We start from the raw sequence: 15,927 nt of genomic DNA, 5'->3' as shown, positions 1-15,927 counted from the left end.
TATTTACATTGCTTCAACTTCTTCTGTAAAAACAATTCACCAGGGAAACTATAATAGGATATTTCCAGTCACTTGCGTTTTATTCACATGAAACCCTTGTGGGTATCCTTGTGGGTATTCTTTCTTTATTTGGTGTTTAACGTGGTTTTCAACCGTTCAAGGTTATATCGCGACGGGGAAAGGGGGGAGAGGGGGGGATAGAGCCACTTGTTAATTGTTTCTTGTTCACAAAAGCACTAATCAAAAAATTGCTCCAGGGGCTTGCAACGTAGTACAATATATGACCTTACTGGGAGAATGCAAGTTTCCAGTACAAAGGACATACATACTAATGTCTCATACATTTCTTACATACTGCTTGACTAAAATCTTTACAAACATTGACTATATTCTATACAAGAAACACTTAACAAGGGTAAAAGGAGAAACAGAATCCGTTAGTTGCCTCTTACGACATGCTGGGGAGCATCGGGTAAATTCTTCCCCCTAACCCGCGGGGTGGGGGGGGGGGGGGGGTGTCCTTGTGGGTATAATTCCAAGACAAAAACATAAGCTGGGAGTAGCTATAATCGAAAATTTTATTGTAAATTTTCATTTAATAAATATACCTACCCGAATCACATGTAGCATTGACACAATCGGAGATGCTAGGTTCTGAAAAGGCTAACCGTCTAAGGGAAGCAACCCCAACCACAAAAAGTGTAAACGTAGCCATGGTAATGACCATACACCCGGGGAGTTACCTCCCATCGTGCATGCCATGTCACTACTGCTACTGAACACGTGGTTCATATCATTCGACCTAAAGAAAAAATTCTCCAAATCAAAAGCGGGGTTGGCGGGAGGGAATATACTATGTGATTCGGGTAGGTATATTTATTAAATGAAAATTTACAATAAAATTTTCGATTAAATTACATATTCCTACTCCGAATCACATGTAGCAGATTGCAACAACAAGGCGGTGGGAAAGAAAAATCTAACTCACTCAAAAAACCTTGCCAAAAACCCGGACCGCTGCCAAAGAATCAGGGAGGTCCCAGTGGGAAAGAAAATCTAACCCACTCAAAAGCCCTTGCCAGGGCTGGCCCACTGCCAACAGGCAGTGAGGGAACCAAGGAAAGTCCTGATTGACAGCCGAGAAGTATCTCAGGCAAAGCGAAAGAGACAACCTCAGAGATCCAGAAAGCTGTGCTCAGCACTTCTTCCAATCTCCTAGCCGTAAAAAACAGCACAGGAATAGACCCAAGCCTTGGATTAATAAACCTGGCGAGCCAAGGGAAAGACAAGCTTCCCCCCCCCCTTTTATTGGAAGGAAATGCTAATGTCCTGAGAAGATCCGTGCGTAAGGTTGTCCCCTCAACTGAGAAGGACGAACCCCCGCGGTGACCTTAAGACAACCATGCCAAAGTCTGCAAACCTTGGCATGTAGTAAAGCCCAAAAGGCTTGTGAGAAAGAAGTCAGCTCAAAATAAGAGTGACCAATCCCCACGAAAGAGCGAGAGAGAGACATCCAAGCACTAAGTACCAGAGTCCACCTCGAAGAGAAAACTCACAAATAGAAGGTCGCCAGTTATCCCCTACCAGTCCCTGCGAACGCAGGGAGAGAGGTAGCACCCGACAGCAGCCACTTACGACTGTGCGTAAGCTACCGGAAGTGAGGACCCACGGTGGTCAAAAACCGATGTGACTGGCAACCATAAACAAAATGGCTAAAAGCCAGAATGTTCCCAAAACAGTCTGCTTGAAGGTAATCGAGAGTGAATCAAAAACCGAAAGCAGAAAACCAAGACTGGTAAACGTAAACCGTGAAGCCAGCCAGCCATAAGACTCCCGAAACCAGAGTTCTCAGGGAAAAAACAGGCAGTTAACTTCCTAGCCAAATCAAGAGCCTACCTGAGTTTGGCCAGAAACCCAGAGCGCGTCTGTCCCTGTCTGAAGACAGAGTCCAACGCGGAGAAAAACGGACAACCGCCCTAGACAAAGTTGCCTTTTGTAGCCGGGCGACTGTAAGGAAACCCGACCCAACGGACGTCATCCGGACTCGCCTCATACTAAGATGAGGAAGAAGAGAGGAAAGGCCCAAGACTGAAGTCACAGGAACCGAACCTTAACTAAACCTCTGCCCGAAGGAGAAGAGTAGCCAAAACCTGAGAGAGAGGAGGAAAGCCACAAAGAACTACTCCTCAAACATCCATTGCCCAAGACAATGCCCCCTCAGGAAAACCTGAATGTTACTTCCGAGGCCAACTCAAGTGAACCTTAAGTTTGGACGAAACACCAGAACGCGTCTGATCACTAGAGAAAGACAGAGTCCGACTCGATGAAAGACAACAAGGACCAAAGTCCGAACGTTTGTGGCCAAACAGGGGTAACCTGAAGCCAGAGAACCCCACAAGCCACAAGAAACGGGAAGGCAACAACCACCATCGCCGCAACGTGGAATGGCTGTTGCCCGGCCAAGGCTGCCTATTGGCTGCCAGCTTAGCTTAACCAGAGGAATGAGCATGCTTCTGCTAAGCATGTTTCTGAGTATGCTAGCCCTACCTTCCTTCAACCTTTGTAAAGCAGTCAGAGACCTGGTGATCTCTACTCGACTGAATCTCTACTGCAGGCAAAGTTTAAGCGACTCTCTTTGACTGTTCAGGGAACTGAGAATGCGAAAGAAACGAGTCCCTCCGACACCCGCCGTACGAGCGTAGAGAAGGAAGGGCAGCCTCATCTGCTCCATGCTCACCCTAGCAAGGGCTGGCCAACAGAGTAGAGAAAGGAGGCAAGTTCCAAAGGCTGAATAAGCAAGAAGGAACAAAAGGTGAAGCCCGTGTAGCCGAAGCCAGCCAAGGCTGAGCATGTTCCGGAACTGAACCATAGTCGAAACAGCGGCAGAACCAAAACACTAGAGATACCACCTTCGGGAGGAGATGGCCTAGCCAAAACCTGCAAACCGTGGTACCTACAAAAGGTGACTAAGGAACCGGAAGTAGAAAAAACATCCTATCTTCACGGAACGGAAGTCCGACATCGACAACAAAGTCAACCAACAAGGAAGCCACCAATGTCGATGCACCCAAGGGAAATCCTGAGCCGAAGCTTGAGCTGCGACGGAAATCCAGAACGTGTTCGATTGCTGACTAAAGACTGAGAACCAGAATAGCTCAGCTACGAACGCAAACCGAAGTCACAGTTGCTGGTGGTAAACTGATGAATGAGATGACCGGAAACCGGAAAACCATCCAACCGGAAAAAGACCTGACTTATCCCCCTACTGACGGTCGTGAATAGGGGAAACGTCCAGGGCCACCCGAACTGACTAGGCAGTAAACGCAACACCCAACAGGTAAAGTGAAGACTGCCCCGGCTGAGGCTAAAAGCCTAAATGCCCGTAGGCCAGCCGCTGTTCCTCACCCACCGACCTCCGAAGGAGTGTCAGGAAGAGGAGAAGTGTATCCGAACAGAGCCGGAAATGCAGCAGACAAAACCGCAAAAAACGGAAGCGAAAGATGCATAGAGTAGACTGAGGCCGGAAGCCCGAACGCCCGTAGGCCAGTCCTCTGTCAACTCCAGTCAAAAACCGCAACGTGTACTTGAAATGGAGGACTTATGCTTCCAGTAAAACCGGAAACACCACGCCGACAACGGCTGCCGCACTGGTGAAACACAAATGCCCACGACGGAACAAGAGTGAGACAGACCAGAAGAGGACTGGGGCCGGAACCCGAACGCCCGTAGGCCAGTCCTCGATCAACCCCAGACAAGCCACTACGTGCGCTTGTGATGGAGAACCTATGCTTCCAGACAGGAAGTGTAGGAGGCCGAAGCCCCGCCCGGGAAAACCTTCGACGTGACCTCCGCCGCAGCTTAGAGGACAGCGTTAAGCCTTTTTCCCAATAACCAGCACATGTGGAATCGCTGACGACAGACTGAATGTCCGACACAACCGGCGAAAAAACCGAAGTCCACGTACTGGTGGAAGGCCGGTGAAACGGCATAACCGGAAAACCGGAAATCCGTCCCCCCCCGACGTCGTCCTAACTCATGCCTCGACCAGGCTAAGAGAGAGAAGACGGCAAGTCTGCAGCCGCAGGCACCGGAACGGCAGTCGACGCGACAACCGAAGGTTGAAACGCTGACTACATCGGCCAGAGCTGAGACACCACCTGCCCGAAGGGCTGGCGTTGCTCCTCAGCTACCGACATCCGGGAGGAAGTGGAAGCGAAAGGAGCAGTAAATCCGGGTGGAGCCGGAAAGCACCAGACGAGACCGCGAAAAGCGGAAGCGCCGAATGCGAGGACGGAGGCCGGAAGCCCGAATGCCCTAAAAGGCAACGTCCGGTCAACCCCGGAAACGACCACAGCGGGTGCGTACGTCAGAGGACCTATGCTTCCAGCGAGTGCCGGAAGCGCAGCGCCAGAAACGGCTACCGCCATTGCTCCGCCACACAATGGTCTTCGAGGAAGCCAGGGTGTGACTGAACAGAGGACGAATGCCCGGGGGGCAACGTCCGGTCAACCCCGGAAACGACCACAGCGGGTGCGTACGTCAGAGGACCTATGCTTCCAGCGAGTGCCGGAAGCGCAGCGCCGGAAACGGCTACCGCCACTGCTCCGCCACACAATGGTCTTCGAGGAAACCAGGGTGCGACTGAACAGAGGACGAATGCCCGGGGGGCAACGTCCGGTCAACCCCGGAAACGACCACAGCGGGTGCGCACATCGGGGGACCTGGTCAACCCCGGAAACGACCACAGCGGGTGCGTACATCGGGGGACCTATGCTTCCGGCGAGTGCCGGAAGCGCAGCAGTCGGAAACGGCTAGACAACTCCGGAAACGACCCCAGCGGGTGCGTACGTCGGAGAAGTAGCCGGGACCAACTGCCGCCATTGCTCAGCCACACAATGGTCTTCAGTGAAGCCAGGGTGCGACTGAACAGGGGTTTGCGGGTCGTGAACCCGCCGAAAAGAGCTGTGTCCCAGCAGGGACTGTCCGACGGCCTCACGAGGGCCTGTGGACCAGCTCGACTTACTTGAATCGCCAACCACAGCGGTAGAAGACGAAGAAGCAAAACATCCGCCCTAGACAACGTCTCGGCCGGAAGCGTCAAAGAAGCCAACAAGGTGACGTCGCCCACAGACAGCGGGACCAACGGAAGACGCAGGCTTGGAACGCGAAAATTTCTTCACAAAGATAAAGCAGACACCTGCAACACCTGATCTGCTACCGGCAGAGAAGGCGAGGAGAAGAAACAGGACGTACAACAGTATATGACTGCCCCACAAAGTGTTTGTTCGAGGCAGAAAGAGTAACGAACAAAACATAACAAACATGTTAAATCCGAAACCAAGACCAGTCCTACGGACTGGTAGATACCTGCTAAAGCCTAGCCAAGTAAACCACTGTCAGCAACGCTGATACACAAAATGGCGGCCAAGCGATAAGTTACTGGACAAAATTTAGAAGTCCAAAACGGACGAAAATTAAGCAATAACAAAAATTCCTGTCAAAGTAATGACGAAATATGAAATGGCTTACCAACTAACAAAGCAGAAGGCAAAAACGCAGGTAAAGTAAGGAGAACCTCACCATAACATAGGCCTAGCCACATAAATAAGCTGTCAGGAAAGCTGAGCAACCGAAAGTGGCGGCCACAAGATAAGTTACTGAAACGCATTTAGGAGTCCAAACGGACAAAAAGTCAGCAACTATAGATAAATTCCTGTCAAACCAAAGACAAGAAGGAACAAGCTTACCAACTAAACAAAGCAGCAAGCAAGTAAGAAGGTAAAATTACGTTTACCTCCAAAATACATCGGCCTAGCCACAAAAAACTGTCAACTCATGCTGACAACAAAAATGGCGGCCAACAGTAGTCACTGAAATATCACAGGTCCAAACACGGACGAAAATCAGCAACTACAACAAATTTCCTGTCAAAATAATGACCAAAATGGAAAGAGCTCACCAACTACGAAGCAGGAGGCAAGATAGACGGTAACGTGGCCGGTGGGTGTCAAAACAACACCAAACAGCGCAGCCACAGGGGAGCCCAAAAATCAACAACCTGCTCCCTCGAAAGCTGTAAGGTCGAATGATATGAACCACGTGTTCAGTAGCAGTAGTGACATGGCATGCACGATGGGAGGTAACTCCCCGGGTGTATGGTCATTACCATGGCTACGTTTACACTTTTTGTGGTTGGGGTTGCTTCCCTTAGACGGTTAGCCTTTTCAGAACCTAGCATCTCCGATTGTGTCAATGCTACATGTGATTCGGAGTAGGAATATGTAATTTAATGCTCTTTTACATTTTGTTGATCATGCATCTCTTCCTAAAAAGATGTCAAGGACAGAAAAAAAACAAGTGTGTGTGTGTGTGTGTGTGTGTGTGTGTGTGTGTGTGTGTGTGTGTGTGTGTGTGTGTCACAGTGCATGTGTGTCTGTGTGTGTTGTATGAGTGTTCATGCATGCATCTGTGTACATGTGTGTATCTTTCTACCTGTCTGTGTGTAAAGGTGCATGCATGTCACAGTTTGTGTGAATGTCAGCGAGAAACAATGAGACTGATTCATAACATGAGAATAGGAAGGAATTTTGAGGGAAAATACAGACTAGCAGACATGTCTACATGCATGTAATGATGTATGTCTGGAGTTATTTCTACACCTGTCTTGGTCACATCGCGCCTGTTTTAGTAATCTACAGACTCAATTTCAGACCTGTTTACCTAATTGGAACAGTTGGTGTATTTTCCACAGAGACTTTGTGTATTTTCAAAATATTGAGTGTATTTTCTTACCTAGTTGAGGTACTTCAGTTAATCATGTGACAGACGTAACACTGTTAGCAGTGAAATTCCAATAAAACGTCTGTCACACTGATGAAAAAACTGTAAGAATATGACACTGGAAATCGTGGTACTTGTTTTATCAACCAGCATATTTATCGTATTCTTGGAAACTTGGCCTACAAAATACCGCGAAATCGTCAGTATGAGTAAACAGCAGCGTGAGTGTGCCAGAAACTCCTGCTAGAGCTATACCTACAGTCACAGCTTGACAAGTACATTAACATTCCTTTGTTCATGCCTCTCTCTCCCCCTCCACCTCCCTTCAATGTAGTACAGTGGAACCCCCTTTTAAGACCCCCATTTTAAGACTCCCTCCTGTTTAAGACCTGAGTTTTTAAGTTTTTGGAGGTCTTAAAAGGGGGTTCTACTGTAGCACACTTCCCCTACAGTCTACACTTCTATTTCCTGTGTTTATCTACCGGTAGTCAATTCTAACATTCCTTTACTGTTAGTGTGTTTCCTTCACTCACTCTCTCCCCACTCTTCACTCACTCTCTCCCCACTCTTCACTCACTCTCTCCCCACTCTTCACTCACTCTCTCCCCACTCTTCACTCACTCTCTCCCCACTCTTCCTCACTCTCTCCCCACTCTTCGTTTCTGCCTGTCTCTTTATTTCTTGTTAACACCTCTCTTCGTCCCTATTGGTCATCACTCAAACTTCTATTCATCTCCAAACCAGCACGCAAATCAATGTGCCCACATGCAATGTTGCATGTAGGCCTACTGTACATTATCCGGCACACACAAGTAAAAACGCACAGACAAAAGTTTGTTCTCCCTCTGGACACACACACACCCACAAACACAATCACGTACGCATGCAGATACACACAAACATGCACGCACATATGCGGGCACATGCACACACATGCACGCACACACACACACACACACTCACACACACACACTCACGCACACACACACATACACTAATCATCAAACCTTCCCCAAAACTAACAGAGATCAAGCCCTTCGTGACACTCTAACACCCTCAGGTGAAATTCTATTTATTCCATCATTCACGACTAATTCAAAGTTTTCTACCTGAGGCTACTTAGCACTATATCATACCTCTTTCTATTCAAAAGAGGTGAAAAAAAAACGCAAACTTTAGGTGCATTGAATGCCCTAAGCGAAGATTCAAAAATGTAAAAGCTGCACTGAGGATACTCAAACCCGCTGTGACAACAAATTCCTAACGCCTCTCCTTTTAAGCTAAGTTTAAGTGTATGTACCTGTCCTTTTTCACACCTGGCTACAAATTGCCAGCTGAGGTCAGAAAAAGGTTGATAAAGTGCTCTCTGTGTCTTTTGGGGAATTACTTGTGTATGTTTGTGTCAAAGAGAGGAGAGACAGGTGGATTGGGGGGGGGGGGGGAGGTTAAAAAGAAGAGAGAGACAGTGTGTGTGTGTGTGTATGTGTGTGTGTGTGTGTGTGTGTGTGTATGTGTATGTGTGTATGTGTGTGTATGTATGTGTGTGTGTGTGTGTGTGTGTGTGTGTGTATGTGTATGTGTGTGTGTGTGTGTGTTTGTGTGTGTGTGTGTGTGTGTGTGTATGTGTGTGTGTGTGTGTGTGTGTGTGTGTGTGTGTGTGTGTGTGTGTGTGTGTGTGTGTGTGTGTGTGTGTGTGTGTGTGTGTGTGAGTGTGTGTGTGTGTGTGTGTGTCTGTGAAACAGAGAGAGAAGGGGAGGAAGAGAGTCATAGATGTGACATTTCTAGGGATAAAGGAGAAACTGACATACCAGCAGAAACAGCAACCAACAGAAACAGCATCAAGAACTGATTTAATATATTCAATGCATTTACATACTTGAATTAATGTTTGAAGTGAATGTGTGTGAGTATGTGCATGCATCTTTTTGGAGTGCTTACATACACTAAGGAATGTGCATTTCACAGGCTCCTTGCCTGCTGCACCCTCTTCCTCCCTCAGACATTCCAACAAGATGAACAGTTCTGGCCTTTCTGCTTCCACTGAGTTTATTCACACTTTACCCTCGTCCATAGAGACAGAGAGTTTATTTGTACATAGGTAAACAAATTTATCCTACATACGTGAGAGAGACACTCGTGAGATAATAATCGTTCAAATCACACGTGTGTATATCATGTAAATGAGGTCATGTCAAGCAAGTCTGGCAGGGACCTGTTTTTCCACTGCTTATGATGCCAAAGTCACCGAGACAAACGTCATTATAGAAAAAAAATTGCGCTCGCTAATTACCCTAGATGAATTTTTAGAACTAACACGTCACGCCACACTTTCAGAGTGACGTTTCTTTACTTTGACGTAATGGATTGCACAGGCTTTAGAAGAGATCGAGGTTCCAAAACAAGCGTCTTCAAGTTAGCTGCCTCGACTGCAGGACACGTAAGTGCAGTAGACAGCGAGCGGAACAGAAAGAGAGACACCAACAGACAGCGAGCGGAACAGAAAGAGAGACACACCAACAGACAGCGAGCGGAACAGAAAGAGAGACACACCAACAGACAGCGAGCGGAACAGAAAGAGAGACACACCAACAGACAGCGAGCGGAACAGAAAGAGAGACACACCAACAGACAGCGAGCGGAACAGAAAGAGAGACACACCAACAGACAGCGAGCGGAACAGAAAGAGAGACACACCAACAGACAGCGAGCGGAACAGAAAGAGAGACACACCAACAGAAAGCGAGCGGAACAGAAAGAGAGACACACCAACAGACAGCGAGCGGAACAGAAAGAGAGACACACCAACAGACAGCGAGCGGAACAGAAAGAGAGACACACCAACAGACAGCGAGCGGAACAGAAAGAGAGACACACCAACAGACAGCGAGCGGAACAGATAGAGAGACACACCAACAGACAGCGAGCGGAACAGATAGAGAGACACACCAACAGACAGCGAGCGGAACAGAAAGAGAGACACACCAACAGACAGCGAGCGGAACAGATAGAGAGACACACCAACAGACAGCGAGCGGAACAGATAGAGAGACACACCAACAGACAGCGAGCGGAACAGATAGAGAGACACACCAACAGACAGCGAGCGGAACAGAAAGAGAGACACCAACAGACAGCGAGCGGAACAGAAAGAGAGACACACCAACAGACAGCGAGCGGAACAGAAAGAGAGACACACCAACAGACAGCGAGCGGAACAGAAAGAGAGACACACCAACAGACAGCGAGCGGAACAGATAGAGAGACACACCAACAGACAGCGAGCGGAACAGATAGAGAGACACACCAACAGACAGCGAGCGGAACAGATAGAGAGACACACCAACAGACAGCGAGCGGAACAGATAGAGAGACACACCAACAGACAGCGAGCGGAACAGATAGAGAGACACACCAACAGACAGCGAGCGGAACAGAAAGAGAGACACACCAACAGACAGCGAGCGGAACAGATAGAGAGACACACCAACAGACAGCGAGCGGAACAGAAAGAGAGACACACCAACAGACAGCGAGCGGAACAGATAGAGAGACACACCAACAGACAGCGAGCGGAACAGATAGAGAGACACACCAACAGACAGCGAGCGGAACAGAAAGAGAGACACACCAACAGACAGCGAGCGGAACAGAAAGAGAGACACACCAACAGACTAAGCGGGCGATGAATGACATGATCATGGGGTTGTGTGCATGCGCGCGTATGTACGTTTGGCTGTCTGTGTCCGAGTCTATGCATGAGTCTGGGTGTGTGTGAAAATCACAGAAACGTACTGCACAGTTTTCAAAGGTTCATCCTTTTACTTACAGCATACCAGAGATGAACAAAAAAAACCTCTTCCAGGGTTGTCTGCCTATCTGTGCTTCCACTAAACTCACCCCTGCAAATCCCATGCCACTAGACTCAGTCACTTTATTTTGTACACTGAAATGGGAATCTGGCGCACTAAACTACTGACCCTTTTTTTCTACACCTTAGTGGAGAGGTCAAGAGCAGAGGAAGAGAAAGAGAATGCAAGAAATTAAATGGGTTACTTGGTCATTGATTGTTTAAACTGCTAAGCTTTGTCGTTCACAAAGATCAAGTGGGGTTAGAGATGGAGAGAGATAGGGGTTGGGGGAGTGAGGGAGGGGGGGGGGGATGGATATAAAATGCCAAACGAAGAAAGATTGGAAAAGGAGAGAGAGATGTACAGCGGAAAATACATGTAAATGTACCTTACTACAATGTACAACAAATCTTAGGAGGGCATAACATAATATATACTAGACTTCAGGTTACGATGCAGTTTAAAGCCAGAAATACCACCTTTCACCAATTTGAGGAAATGAAAAAGATAAATACAGCTTAGTCTACTCACAGTACGTAGTGAATAATTTGTTTCAGCAAACCAGAAGCTGTGAAATCACACCAAGCAGTAAACACTGAACACACTATCGTAGGTCTCAGACTTGTGAGCAAACCACCCCCTCCACTCTATCTCTCAATGACACAGACAACTGACAGACACACAAACAAACAGAAGCAGTACAGCTGTTATCAATGGAGGGGTGATGCTGTTCCCAAGTGGAAATACAGATACAGTGGTACTCGACATGAAAGGATCGAGACCCTATAGCTAGGGACTGGACGAAAGTATCTCTTCGTTGCAGGTGGACTGTCACAACAGGTATGTTTCTGTAAATGTAAAAGACAATGGGACAACAAAAGGTGTCCTGTCTTGAAAGTGACCTCTCATCGGAGAGGCCTCACGTTAAAGTTAGCACTGTACCATACGCCTGTGGTACCTTTCTGTTCAGTCTCCAACATGCACACAAACCATCTCTCAATGACACCTACAGACACGGCACTGACTGCTATCAGTATCCAACATGCACACAAACCATCTCTCAATGACACCTACAGACACGGCACTGACTGCTATCAGTATCCTACATGCACACAAACCATCTCTCAATGACACCTACAGACACGGCACTGACTGCTATCAGTCTCAAACATGCACACAAACTATCTCTCAACATATTATCTCTCCGAAATCCCCCAAAATCGGCGTATGCAATCATACACTATGCAATCCTACACATAAAAATCCCCTCGTGCAAAAACATGAGTGAACATGGGTGTTTCAGCCCATGAACGAAGAAGAAGAAAAAGAATTAGAAATCTCTCAAAGACACCCACAGACAGGGCACACTAGTAGCTCGTTAACTTACCCGACATCTTCATAGAGATGGGATGCTGTTCGTACAACGAAATGCAGATACCGTACGCCTGTGGTTCCTTGCGACTCCATGTTTTGCATCCGGCACAGGGACCTGGGTTGCCATCTGTAAGGAAAACAAAATATCACCATCACTATCGGCGCTTTAAACAACTTAATATCACCATCACTATCGGCGCTTTAAACAAAATATCACCATCACTATCGGCGCTTTAAACAAAATATCACCACTATCGGCGCTTTAAACAAAATATCACCATCACTATCGGCAATTTAAACAAAACAATTAGCAATTGAGGTCTTTAAAGGGAGGGAGTCATAAAATGGAGATCTTTCTTTATTTGGTGTTTAACGTCGTTTTCAACCACAAAGGTTATATCGCGACGGGGAAAGGGGGGGAGATGGGATAGAGCCACTTGTTAATTGTTTCTTGTTCACAAAAGCACTAATCAAAAAAATTGCTCCAGGGGCTTGCAATGTAGTACAATATATTACCTTATTGGGAGAATGCAAGTTTCCAGTACATTAAAGGACTTAACATTTCTTACATACTGCTTGACTAAACTCTTTACAAACATTGACTATATTCTATACAAGAAACACTTAACAAGGGTAAAAGGAGAAACAGAATCCGTTAGTCGCCTCTTACGACATGCTGGGGAGCATCGGGTAAATTCTTCCCCCTAACCCGCGGGGGGGGGGGGGGGGGTAGTCTTAACAGGCAGGTACATGTACATGCAGGTACATTCATAAACATGATGAGCAAAGAAAGGCCTATACTTATATGTGGGGGTCTGACTAGAAGGGTTCCACTTGTTCACTATCACTAGTATCAGTGGCAAACAACTTTCACTATCAGTGGCAAACAACTTTCGCTGCCAGTGTTTAAACAGAACATATTGTTGTCAGTGGCAAAACAGAATATCCTTCCGCTGCCAGTCTCTGATGTATAACTCTGGTTGCTACTGGCAGCACTGTCCGGAAACACACATATATATATGGAAGCCTGGTATCTTCTTTCTTTTGCAGCTTGCTGACTATCAGCTTCTGCTATCAGTCTGCTGAACAACTCTGGGATGGTTCCTGGCAGCACCCTCAGGTAAACAGGTGAGAGTATCAGTTCCTTTCTTTTTGCTTTACCTGCAGGGCACAACCTGTCATAGACTGACTGAAACCTTTTCAGGGCAGCTGTATTCCATCTTTGGGTCACTGAGATGTGCACAGTGTTTGAAATGTGTATCATATTGATCAAAATAAGCACTTACACTTACAGAAGTAAGCCTCGTAAAATAAGACATAATTTCTTCATTAACATTTATAAGGTTTACAAATGTAAAACAAATGAAAAACATACACAGGCCGTCATGCAAGGTTTATATATATATATTTATTCAGCGGACTCATTTCCAACAACCAAATACAGTATTTAATCTGTGAACTCTGAAAATTGAACACAAAAGCTATGTACTTACTATTTTCTGTGGAGGCTTCAGCAAACATGAGACCATCATCCGGCCCTGTGTAGCTGACGATGACATCATCATCCAGGGAAGACAGCTGTACATAGGGGACATCATCTGGTGTCGCCCCATAGAAAATCTCCTGTCCGAACTTAATCTTCTTCGCTCTGAAATGAAAAATTAATACAATTGATCATTTATTAGTTGTAACACTAACACACAGTTTGTTTATTTGTTTGCTTAACGCCCAGTCCACCACGAAGGGTGATATCAGGGCGGTGCTGCTTTGACATTTAACGTGCGCCACACACAAGACAGAAGTCGTAGCACAGGCTTCATGTCTCACCCAGTCACATTATTCTGACACCGGACCAACCAGTCCTAGCACTAACCCCATAATGCCAGACGCCAGGCGGAGCAGCCACTAGATTGCCAATTTTAAAGTCTTACGTATGACCTGGCCGGGTTGGAACCCACGACCTCCCGCTCACGGGGCGGACGCCTTACCACTAGGCCACCGGTAACACACAGTTATAACACACAGTGACACTGTACTTGTTGACTTATTCATTTTCGGTTGAATAGCAAATGTGCCATAAATAACACCAAACTTTAAGTTTTATTATCACCTAAACCATCTGTCACACTTAGAAAAAAAAAATGGGCAAAAAGACAGAGAGATCGACTGTGATACAAACAACAGACTGACCCAGAAACCCAGAAACACACATACACTGCACATTCAATCCAGAACGTCCCCATGCACAAATTTATTTCTGACACTTTTTGGAGTCACTAACTGACTAAGTCAAATAAAATTGAAGCCTCGACTGTCAAGACATATTTTGATCCAGCCCCATCATGGAAATGAGCAAGTCTATGAGAGTTTCTTTAACGCTCAATGACAATTAGTCAACTGTTGCTATTTTTACTCAACCTTCTGGTTTCATTATTCACATTTCACATGTAAAACTCAGAATGGAGAGAGTCAGTTAGAGGGGGAGAGAGAGAGAGAGAGAGAGAGAGAGAGAGAGAGAGAGAGAGAGAGAGAGAGAGAGAGAGAGAGAGAGAGAGAGAGAGAGAGAGCCTCAGACTGAGTCAGAGAGAGAGAGAGAGAGAGCCTCAGAGAGAGAGATCAGTCTCAGAGAGACTTAGACTTAGACTTAGAACATTTTATTTACATAAAGGGTAGACATTTTAGGCCATAGGCTTAATCTTACAATGTGCCCTTTACATTCACACAAACACATATTCACGCGTGCGCCCGACTAGAATCATAGAAACATCAAACATACAGTAATAATAAATGAGAAAAGTAGTAGAAAATACATGAATGGAACATCAATAAAGCAATTACAGAATGGAACATGAATTACGCAATCACAATTGCGCACTCACACGCAGACGCACAAGGAGGAACACATAGAGAGAGAGAGAGAGAGAGAGAGACAGAGACAGGTGTACAAAGGTATTGATGTACTGTACTTATTACTCTCCATAAAAAGGTGAACTGTGAGTAGAAGAGGTTGTTTACAATATTACACCTAGACTCTAATGTGAAAATGACCTCGACATCAGCTGAGTCACAGGATTTCTATGCACCCGGCTATGGGTCGATGATGCTGTCGAGTCATAGGATTTCTATGCACCTGGTTATGGGTCGATAATTTCTTTACAAGTTCTGGAATGTTAGACTGGAGGAGGAATACACATTGAAATCGAGCTAGCACATCCTGTCAATTACATTTTGAATCTGTGTATTGTTGTAAACATGAGTCACAATAGTCAGCTACAAACAAGATGAAACTGCTCAGGGAAAAGAGAAGTGAAAATTAAATGGATTATTACAAATGCACTGACTGGCAGTGCTGTTCGTATAAAATATATATTATACTCAGAGTAGTACCTCTGACACCTTCAAGACCAGCCAAAAATGTTCGTACATTACATGCATACAGTGTTCTTTGAAAAAAGTTAAACCAAGCTACCAGTCCCTTCAAAGAAGGCAAGCATTTGCCCAAACTCAGGTCTGAAAATGGAGTGACTCTAAAAATAAATTTCCAGAGGTTTTTGTGTTTCCCCTCCATATATTCTTTTTCACCTTGTTGCGTCTGCTTTTTGTTGCCTTTTGTGTTTGTTTGTTCCTGATGAAGCTTACATAAACGAAAATTCGTACTGTCTTGTGCTGTTCTTGTATCGGTGAGTACAGAATTCTTTTGTTTTTTAACTTTGTTTATCGCACCACAGTCACTTTGCTGTTTAGATTTCCAGAGGTTGTGAACTGAAAGTCAGAGTCCATGAGTACTTTATTCTTTATTGGGTTAGGCGTACTCTCAGAAATGCCTAATTAGTAAAACACCGCAGTTTCTCTGTAACTCATGATTATCCCACACAGTTGCTGTGCAAACTTTGCACTGAACCTAATCCATTTCCTGAAACATAAC

At 46.0% G+C, this 15,927-nt stretch overlaps 1 protein-coding gene across 7 annotated transcripts in view; it reads right to left on the bottom strand.

Annotated features, from left to right (window-relative positions):
- The window catches only part of LOC138947008 (PP2C-like domain-containing protein CG9801), a 69,953-nt gene that overhangs the window by 45,015 nt on the left and 9,011 nt on the right, over positions 1 to 15,927 (bottom strand). For all 7 annotated transcript variants that reach the window (XM_070318434.1, XM_070318433.1, XM_070318430.1 and 4 more), the window contains exons 2-3: positions 13,496 to 13,650; positions 12,016 to 12,129 (exon numbers count right to left, since the gene is read on the bottom strand). In XM_070318434.1, coding sequence (XP_070174535.1) covers positions 12,016 to 12,129; positions 13,496 to 13,650 — 269 coding nt within the window. The remainder of the gene's footprint in view (positions 1 to 12,015; positions 12,130 to 13,495; positions 13,651 to 15,927) is intronic.

Source organism: Littorina saxatilis, linkage group LG14, assembly GCF_037325665.1.
Source record: "Littorina saxatilis isolate snail1 linkage group LG14, US_GU_Lsax_2.0, whole genome shotgun sequence".
NCBI lineage: Eukaryota > Metazoa > Mollusca > Gastropoda > Littorinimorpha > Littorinidae > Littorina > Littorina saxatilis.
Note: the sequence above shows the minus strand (reverse complement) of the source record. Positions and strands in the feature narration are given on the sequence as shown.